General features: G+C 35.7%; 1 protein-coding gene across 1 annotated transcript in view; it reads left to right on the plus strand.

Moving 5' to 3' along the window:
• The window catches only part of LOC144442426 (arylsulfatase B-like), an 11,895-nt gene extending 2,416 nt beyond the window's left edge, over positions 1–9,479 (plus strand). The window contains exons 3-17 of the mRNA XM_078131772.1: positions 1,139–1,180; positions 1,623–1,740; positions 2,193–2,244; positions 2,658–2,761; positions 3,304–3,407; positions 3,781–3,893; positions 4,840–4,941; positions 5,448–5,511; positions 5,665–5,762; positions 6,200–6,333; positions 6,899–6,957; positions 7,570–7,693; positions 7,835–7,914; positions 8,219–8,311; positions 9,273–9,479. Of these exons, the coding sequence (XP_077987898.1) occupies positions 1,139–1,180; positions 1,623–1,740; positions 2,193–2,244; positions 2,658–2,761; positions 3,304–3,407; positions 3,781–3,893; positions 4,840–4,941; positions 5,448–5,511; positions 5,665–5,762; positions 6,200–6,333; positions 6,899–6,957; positions 7,570–7,693; positions 7,835–7,914; positions 8,219–8,311; positions 9,273–9,454 (1,469 nt within the window). The 3' untranslated portion in view covers positions 9,455–9,479. The remainder of the gene's footprint in view (positions 1–1,138; positions 1,181–1,622; positions 1,741–2,192; positions 2,245–2,657; positions 2,762–3,303; positions 3,408–3,780; positions 3,894–4,839; positions 4,942–5,447; positions 5,512–5,664; positions 5,763–6,199; positions 6,334–6,898; positions 6,958–7,569; positions 7,694–7,834; positions 7,915–8,218; positions 8,312–9,272) is intronic.
• Positions 9,480–10,719: the final 1,240 nt, after the last annotated feature.

The raw sequence follows: 10,719 nt of genomic DNA on the forward strand, positions 1-10,719 counted from the left end.
CCCCCAAAAACTGCAATAGTCGACAGTACGTTGACTGCGCTATATTTCTAAACACAAATAAATATATGTTCTTGAATATCCTTGCATTGACAGATATTACGTTGCAAGGATTCATCGATATAGAATTTAACAACAAATGGAATAATGTATGAGACATGCTTAAGCCGTGTGTTTTTCTTAGCCCAGGCCCTTTGACCACATATATGTTTTATTTGGTAAAGGCGTGTATCTTTTGCAAAGATTTGCTTTGAAAAATTAAAATTGAAAACATAAATTCATTTGGAAAGTAATGTGATAGCATGTGTAACCAAACAGTGCCAGCTATGTTGCATGTGAAGTAGTAGTAACATTTCGGGAATATTTTATTTATTGGATATAAATTTGAATGTTCTCGTTCAATAAATTTTACATTTTCATATCAGAATGTTTTACTAAAAGACTGTATGATAGAAAAAGTACTGTACAATTTCAATAATACAATCGGATTATTTACTTGTATTTTCTTGTTCATTTGCTCATATTTTCCAAGTCAAAGTCAAACAACATTGCTAGCTGTTGTTAAGTCCCAGGTCTGAACTGAACTCTAATTTTCAATCCCGGATCAGTATCTCCACATTTCCCTACGTGTATTAAGCGAACATTTTCTCAAACGCAGTCACAAAAGGGCAACCATTTTCAAAAAACAGAGTGGCAGTAGTCCAATGTTAGGAGATAAAAATGTGTAACACTCACTACAATGGCAGTTTGGAAGGCGCATTATGAAGTCTGTCAGCGTGTTACATGGTCAAAGTCATCCAGTATAATTAGTGGCATATTAATATGCAAATTAGGCCTTTAATACATTCGATGGGTTGGATGAATTGAATTGATGTCACGTTTGAAGCTATGGATAGTGGATATAGATTTGTGTGATATCTGGATACTGTAGAGTATATTTTTTATTTTAAATTTTCAATCCCTCCAGAAATGCAATCACGTAATTCAACTTCGTTTCACTTCCTAAACAGTAAGCCATATAAGATTTCAAATCTGGTTTCTATGGGCTACGAAATAAAAATTCACCAAATTTGCAACTAGCAATTGTCTTTCTAGAATGGACACGCGTTTATTGTACGTGTTTTTTTTATATCTCTCTTAGAAAAGAAGCCACATATCGTATTCTTTTTATCGGACAATTCAGGTAAGAAATATTTCATTGATATGACATTGATTGGAGGCTAACGTTATGGTTAAATGTCGGGCTCTGTAACATATAAATTACAATTGTGAATTCATGTAAGTTGTTTACTCTAAGACTTGTCAGGCTTATCAAATAGCAAAGTTTTGATACATTTATTCCGTTGCGTGCATAATGAATTCAAACTGCACATTGCAGAATTACCTTGCATTACATGCGTAGTAATCTGGTTGTATGAATACCTTATGATTTTTCATTGTTAAGAAACTGTTACTGTTTGAAAACGGTATGGCAGAGATCATCGAATGCCAATTTTCTCCACAACAATTCCAGTTAAAAGTAGATGTTTATGTTTCCATTTTCTACTCACATCAAGAATGACTTCGACTTAAAACAACTACATGTGACATTTGCAAAATGCTGATAAAAACATTTTTTCTCCCAGGCTGGAGTGATGTCTCTTGGAACGATGAAACGGGTGTTATGCAAACACCTAATATGGAAGCATTGGCCAGAAGTGGAGTCATTTTAAACCAAACATACGTTCAGCCAATCTGCACACCGTAAGTAAACTAACCCATAGTTAATTTATTAACATAGAGCCCTTAATATTGGAAACATTTTATAAATGACAGGAGTAAAGAATATCATTGAAATTTAGTTTTATTGTTAACTTCCTTAACGATTACAGCATTGTCTTTCGGATGTTTTATTGACAATAACATAAATATGTAGGCCAAAGGATTTGCTTCTATGTCATTTGCTATTTCATTCACTATGTATTTTCAAAGTGAAGTGATCTCGACAGATTGTTTGCTTCTACATATAAATATTTCCCGCCTAAATGTAAAGTGATATATTTCACGTTTACTGTGCATATAATTATTGAAAAATGTTACCCATCAACATCGATATGTCTACATTAAGTAATTTAATTATAATCGTTATGTAAAAGAATGTAACAAACATGTACAATTTACAATAATATAGTTCCATATTAACTTACATTCTACAGAACAAGAGCCGCCTTCACTACTGGTAGATACCCATTTAAATTGGGACTTGGGGTAGGTAGAATTTGACTACACTATGTTTTCACAACCTAAGCGCTTTGTCAAACAGATTTTACGATGAGAGTATGTATGTATGTATGTATGTATGTATGTATGTATGTATGTATGTATGTATGTATGTATGTATGTATGTATGTATGTATGTATGTGTGTGTGTGTGTGTGTGTGTGTGTGTATGCATGTATGTATGTATGTATGTATGTATGTATGTACCTACGTACGTGTATATGTATGGTAGTATGTATATGTATGGTATGTAGTAGTGTATGCCCCTGTCTGGCAAGTACATTTGCCCCTCACACAACTTGCAAGTGCAACTTACAACATGACCAACCATTTACAATTTATTATTTATATTTATTGTTGACAATTTTAGTAATCAGCGAATTTCTTTGTAATATTTGTAGCATGGTATGATTCTGCCACCTCAAGCAAGTTACCTGAGACCGAATGAATCCACCGTGGCTGAACAATTGAAACAACGAGGATATGCTACACATATTGTAGGAAAGTAAGTATGTAAACTGCATTAGTGGCTACACAAAAATAAAGTTAAGATACTGGTAGTCATTGCTCTGAACCATGCTAACGTTGTATGCTGTGAGTGTGTGTGTGTGTGTGTGTGTGTGTGTGTGTGTGTGTCTGTGTGTCTGTGTGTCTGTCTGTCTGTCTGTCTGTCTGTCTCCTTTTTCGGTTGTCTCTATTGTAGTTGTCATGTTCCCTGTTTATAAAGCAAAAGTTACTTTACACTCCTTAAATCGAAATAGACAAAAGAATAAAGGTTTAGCTTCAATATTTAAAACATTTTTATTTGTACGTGTTAAGTGAAGTTCCCTCTGTGGTGTGAATCAAGCACTTTTTCGAGATAAAAGACTGGTGCGATTTTAGCTGCAGTTACGGAGAGCATAGACTGAATGAATTGTTTATTTAGATTATTTGTCACATCTTTAACATGTTTAAACTGTACAGTTTCTAAGGCAAAGTAATATTATTTGAATGTCTTTATCGTCTGTGACAACGAAACTGTATTGATCCCACTGTTTCCATTATCAGATGGCATCTTGGAGCTTGTCGTTGGGAAGTTACTCCAACATTCCGTGGTTTTGACACTCATTATGGTCCCCTAAATGGATACATTGACTACTACACTCATGACGGTAATCTTTGTTTTATTTTAAAGCGTTCATCATATCGCTTTTAATTTTTTGAATTTGTTAAAGATCTGTTATCGGAAAGCAAATTACTCGTTACTTTATTTCTTATCGACTAGCAGCGAACACAATCGCAGCATGGTTAACATAAGCTTCTTGGTGATTGCAGTTCAACTTAAAGATTGTCTTGTTAGGAATATTTGCCTTATATGGAGCATTTAATTCATTGGCGTACTTGCCTTATGGAGTAGTCGCCATGGCCTGGTTACATGTCTTATATGGAGTATTGCTTTACTGATATTTGCCATATAAGGAGTGGTCGCTTTATATGGCGTAGTTATCTTGAGAAGCTGCTATAAGTCCATGTGATTATTTTCAGTTGCTGTGAGTAATGCCGAGGCAAGACTGTTCGGTGAAGACCCAGGTGAGGTTGCTCTGGATTTCCGTGATAACACCGGTGTCGTGTCTGATAAAGTAGGAACTCATGCTAGTGTAAGTATCAATACTGATTGTGTTGCAGTTTAGCCTGTCGATTAGGTATTGTTTTGGATTGAGTTTTTTGAACCCCCTATCCCCGGTCTATCTTCCTTTCATTCTATTGACATTACAGATTTACGACTATTACAGTGTGAAGTTGCACATGTTGTATCGCTCAACTTCCTCCAGATATGACACTTCTCTAGAGGCATCTAAAGACGCATCCTTATTTCGTATCAGGCCAATGTTTTACAAGTGAGCTTTCCTTTTCAAGTTGATAATATGCAAAAAAGATGGGCTTTAGAGTAAAGAACATAATGTAGTGTGAATTGTAATTCAAGACGTGACCTCACAATAGTTTAAGTAGATCCTTTGGCATTGGTTTATCTAGTGTTAAGCAATTATCTAAGCTTGCTGTGGTGTATCAAACACAATATGTGGTTAGTAGGGTATTTAATCACGACAATATTACGAATACAACATGATATACTAATTGCTTAACAGAATGAACACGGCTCAAATTCAGAACAAAATGGCATTCGATTTAACGGACGGTATAGGAAAATATGCTTAACACAAGTTCTGTTTGAGATTCCAATAAGTCGTACATCGATTTTTCATTTTATGTACGTACACACCTCAATCTGCTTTATGTAGTTTAATGATAGCCCCTCTCGAGGAAGTCCAATGTACAGACTTCGCAGGAAGAACGAGATATCTACCAACCAACAAAAATAGCACGAAACCCCCATACATTGAAAATACATTTACAACTATTGCACAAGTAGGAATGGTAACATTATAATTATCCACAGCAAACTAATGTGGCTATTATTAGTTTTGTCATAAATGTTGTTATATTAGGTTACGTTTGTAAAAGCAGAAAGAACATCTCATTGCATAAAAATAATAACAACAGTAAAATGTCTATAACAACAGTAACAAATGTCGTATTCTACAGGACCTGCTCCGAGAGAGGGCGATAGACATCATTAAAAGTCACGATCAAGACACACCAATGTTCCTCTTTATGGCAAATCTGCTGCCACATTTCCCATTCCAGGTGAGTACGATGCCCTGTTATACTTACATATATGTGTTATACTTATATACACTGCATTATCATTGCAGTTCAATGTTTTACAAATAAACTTATCATCAAGTCGAATATAGTGAGCTATTGTATTCCTTAGTATGCACTGGTATAGAGAAAACAACGATAAACGGACATCGACCGGAACGAAAAGCCAAACTTTTCTGACAGGCTTGACGAAAATGATCTCGTCTCGATTGCATGCATCACTTGTTCACTTAATATTAATGTTACATTTGACAATCATTACTTCATAGAATGTGTTTTGGTATTCATCTTGTTGTCAACTATCACTGTCTCACACAATCTCTTAGATTATAATATGTCGTGTCGTGATTGAAACGGGGCTTTTGTTACCTCAAGAGATGAGATATTTGATATTCGTTTTACAAGTAACCAAAATTCTTAGTAGTCATTTTAAAAGGAAATTAATGTCGTATATAAGCACATAATTGAATATTTTTACTTTGTTTCAGGCCCCTGAACGGTTTCTAGCGATGTATAACGAGACTGCAATACCTGGTCTCAGAGAATATCGTGGTAAGTATGTAATTGTTAAAAAAGTGTTCATGAAATTGTTCTAAGAGAACATCATTGTCATAGAAATACTTGACGTAAACCTCCAAACTGTTAAATGGCTATTCTCTCGAATCGTTTAAGAATACATTATCATATTTATCTTCTCTCTTCAAGCTATGGTATCCATGCTTGATGACATGATAGGACAAATAGTTCAGGCTCTAAAAGAACGAGGAATGTGGGAGGACACATTAATTGTATATCTGGCTGACGTAAGTACACTAGCCTGGCTCAAGATTTGCACCTATTGTTTTTCGACATGTATTACTATAAAACGTAAATGCATCTTGTTAAATTTCGATGAAAAGCACTGCAAAGTACTTTGCATTGATTTGAAGTCATGTGTTGTGCTTCTGGAATGAGGCTATACACAGCGAGTGCCATCGGCGTAGTTCCCTTACTTCATTAAAAATTAAAAGCCAACCCTAGTCCAATAAGTTGATAGGTAGCTGGCAGTTTGGGATTAACCCTTCTATGGGCTAAAGACTAACACTACTGAAAGTGCAGGAATTCGTTATGATTAGAATTATATATACAACTTTTCTTCTGTGTTCCGTTCTACTCATAAATTTCCTAGTTTATTGCTTTAAGAGTATGTGGATTGTCTGGCTAACAGATGAATAGTTAACGTCATATTTCTATTTTTCAGAATGGCGGTCCTTTCTTCTTTGGTTCTCAATGGCCACTGCGTGGCGCTGTTCAGACTTTATTTGAAGGTGGTATACGATCACCAGGATTTGTTCATGGCAAAATGTTGAAAAAGACCGGATACGTAAACAACGAGTAAGATTTCATTTTAATCTGTCGATATGTAAATGTTTTGTAATGATAAGAATACAATGTAGATAAGGTTTCGAAAATTCACAATATGAAAAATAAAAAGTGCCTTTTTTGCGACTTTGATATTTGGATGTCTTGTTATCATGTATTTTCATTTACCAAATTTAGATTGTGTCAAGAATTTGAGTCGTGTACATTCAGCTTCAAATTAAGATGCTTCACAACACTACGAGAGATTACATACTGTGGGCAAAATTTAAGTGTCTTGTATGCTGACATTTATTATGATGTACTCCGAATTGCATGTTATATAAACGTCATACATATTCAACTGTTTCTAACGTATCGAGTTCATGTATGTGCAGTCTGTTTTCCTCTGCATCCGGGGGTATGAGACACCTTACTTCCTTCGTGTATATATATACACTTATGTAAGCTACATGTATTTCTGTCAGGAAAGGGGGTTGGTCAAAGAGTCTGACGACAGTACTTGATAATATCTTAAACTGCCTAATCATGGCCGCTATGTATGACTAATAGAATCAATTTCATTTGGTTTCTTCTTTAGACTGATCCACATCTCTGATTTATTCCCAACATTTATAAACTTGGCTGGTGGTAACATTGGTAAGTTTCACAGTACAAGATCTTATCCGCTGAACAGGTGGTATTGAAATGTTTCATACATTTTTTTCCTTCAGTAAGGAGGGATATATATTAGGGGCGGGGGGTCTATGTGTATGTGTGTGTGTGTGTGTGTATCACCATTTTCAAAAAACGGCAGGCTTAATTCAAACGAAATTTGATACACATGTTCTGTATGGTAATGGCAAAAACTGATTAGCTTTTGGTAAACATTTCATGAATATTAATGACCAATTTACGTAATTAATGGTTTTCGGTAATTTATTACACATTAGCTTGGTAAAAATCACTTTTAAAGACATTCTAATGTAGTAAAGAGTTGTCAACAGTACCTAAGTGACAAACATTTACTAATCGGTGATACTAAATTGTTTGTGTGAAATAAAAGTTTTAGCTGATGATGATGATGGGAGGTTGATTATAATATGGTTCACCATTGGGTACAGTTTCTGCTTATGTAAGTCACTGAACGTAGAAGACTATCATAATTGAAACAAATTGTCTGTTAGGAATTTAAACAACCATGCCGCTTTCTTCCCAACATTCCACTTTTGTATACATGTGGTATTTTATTTTCTTGATATCTTTCCACAGATCCAGGATTGCAGTTGGATGGAATGGATGTATGGGAGACATTATCAGAGGGGAAACCATCTCCCAGAAAAGGAGCTATACTTCATTATGACCACCATCCAGTTAGTACTGGGTTGGCCGTAAGGTAATTTGATCCCACGAAATCATATGGTCAATATATCGATGTATTCATGTTACATTCTCCATATTCCAAATCTGGACTCAAGTTCATTTCCCCTGATAATTAAAGCACCTAACTTAACCCCTCAATTATTGTGTTTTACAGACTGGGTGATTATAAACTTATTGATGGCCGATATGATGCGCTTAGGAATGTAACTTTCCGCCTTGATAATCTAACAACAGGTAATTTTGTTTTCTTTTTCAGGCCAATATTATCTTGACAATATTTCATCCAGTACAACAACAAGTCATTAACAATGCCAATGCTATAATTTCAATTGGGATTATTTGTATTTTGCAAATCTTATTCTATATGGTTTACTTCAAATTTGAATTTCTTTACTTTGCAATTTACTTTGTTTCTAAATTTTTTCCTTGGTTTTCTATGTGCTCTCCCGTCCTTGTTGCTATAGTAATACATATTACAAACTAACACCCTGTTTGAAAAAAAAAATCATAAGAATGTGATGTATTCTTTTACTTGTAGAACGTTGGTTTCCTAAACCAGAAATAGTCAACCCCGATATACCAAATATACCCCCTGCACCTAAAGAGGTGACCTATCTTTTCAATGTCATAGGTAAGTGTAGTCTAACAATATCTAAGACGATAACCCAATTTTTATCATAACATTTAAAAAAAAAATGTTTTTGTGCTGGGAATTCCTCCCAGCGATTTTCTGTTATGCAGACAAATACAAACAAAGACACACACAAATGCTACAGAGATCCATTCGGGTTTGGGACTACGTGACAGGGCTATGTTGCACGCTCTATATCACGTTGCTGTGGGACTGTCAACGCTTTCCCAGTCAGTCCACAAGCTATCCCAGAGTCACCCAGGCCCAGCATACATAGCACCAGCGGGCTCCGTGTGAGTAATCGTCCCCGACTTTTCGAGTCATTACTCCAGGAGTCCCCCCAAATTCGCACTTGTCTTGTGAGTGAGACATGGCTGAGTGATACAGCCTACCCATCGAGTCTGTAGAACACTCACCCTGGGTATTTTCATTAACATACATATAGCCTAATTACCCAAAGTCATTAATTATGTAAATGACTCATTAAAACTACATGCACTTTGTTATCATGAATGTATGTACAAAATTATATTGAAGCGTGCATTACCGAAAATAATAAATTGAGCATACTGGTCATTAATATTCATAGTATATTTCACCAAAACATAATCAATTCTAGCTGTTACCCGAGTGAACATGTATATCAAATGTCGTTTAAATTTAGCCTGATTTTTGAGAACATGATGACCCAGAAAAAGAGACAGACAGACAGACAGACAGACAGACAGACACAGATATAGACACAGACACAAACTTTTCATCCCTGAATTATAACCTTCCCTTACGGAAGGTAAACATCGTAAGATCTTAAGATTGTCATCGTGGTCTGAGACTGACGATAAAAGTATATTGTCGATTTAAACATAGTCTATGATAAGCAAGGGTACATACTTACAGAATGTGAGTATTTGTTATTTGTTAATACCAACAAATGCAGTATATATTGTTTTCTCCCTTTCAGATGACCCTCGTGAAACTAACGACCTATCTGCAGCAATGCCTGACAAAGTGGAAGAACTACGTCAGTACGCTTATCATGAGACTGCTGGGGCTCCAGACCCATTTTATCCAGATAGAACACCCGAGCTTGCTGACCCTAACTCGGAAGCCAACGGAGGAATATGGACTCCAAATTGGTGTTGAATTACTAAGAACTCAACACAGTGATTGTAGAAACTTGTATTTGACGACAATTGCTGTGACACAATTCGTGAATCTAAATTTATGTTATAGTGTTGTCTACTTTTACTGCGAGAGATAAATGCTCATTCGTTGTAATTGTAAATTAGGAATATAGTATGAATTAAAAGAAAGCATGATAAATAGATTACATGGTGTGTTGTTTATCATTTAGATTGAGTTTACTAGTTTACTGGACCTGTTACTCTTAGCACACTGCACTCACCCAACACTAGATCATGTTACTAAATGCAAGGGTCACTGACGTATAACATGGATATAACATATTGTATCGTTCCCAATATCAACTTACCAAAGTATACCACACAATCAAACAATCGTATAAAACCACGTTTACCACGATGATTCCCTCCAATAGCCAAACCACATATAATATACAAGTGGACGAATCATACATGAAGCATTGCTCAGCAAATATAAGGGACCCTTACCGACCAACGGTCTCTGTCCATCATAGTCTATCTGTCTGTCTGTCTGTCTGTCTGTCTACCTACCTACCTGCCTGCCTGTCTGTCTGTCTGTCTGTCTGTCTGTCTGTCTGTCTGTCTGTCTGTCTGTCTGTCTGTCTGTCTGTCTATTTGATTGTTGAACTGCCTACGATCTGTCTGTCCCAGTGTCTGTCTCCGACTCTCTTTGCCTCCCTGTGTGTGTGTAGGGGGGGGGGGGGTTGTGTGTGTGTGGGTGTCTGTTTGTCGTTTTGTCTGTCTGACTGTCTGTCTTTGTCCATCTGTTAAACGGCCTACATCCATAATAACATTTTAGGCCAATCTGTCTAGGAATTATGTAGATTTTAGGTGTTTTTTATACCAAAAATCCTATGCGATCATTTTGATTTTTAACAATTTTCCATCTGCACGCCCTATCTATTGTCCCCACAAAATATCATGGCAATCCATCTCGCGGCTGTGGATTTTAAGTCGTTTACACCCAATACACAAACACACACACACACACACACACACACACACACACACACACACACACACACACACACACACACATACATATATATATATATATATATATATATATATATATATATATATATATATATATATATATATATATATATATACATACACACACACACAAGCATTTTGTGATACTTATAGCACTACAAGTATTCAGTTATTATGTTAAAACCCAATAGATCGTATTATAGACTGCTTGTGTTTAATACTGTATTCTACTACGTTAAATATGGATAG

Source organism: Glandiceps talaboti, chromosome 11 (genome assembly GCF_964340395.1).
Source record: "Glandiceps talaboti chromosome 11, keGlaTala1.1, whole genome shotgun sequence".
Taxonomy (NCBI): domain Eukaryota; kingdom Metazoa; phylum Hemichordata; class Enteropneusta; family Spengelidae; genus Glandiceps; species Glandiceps talaboti.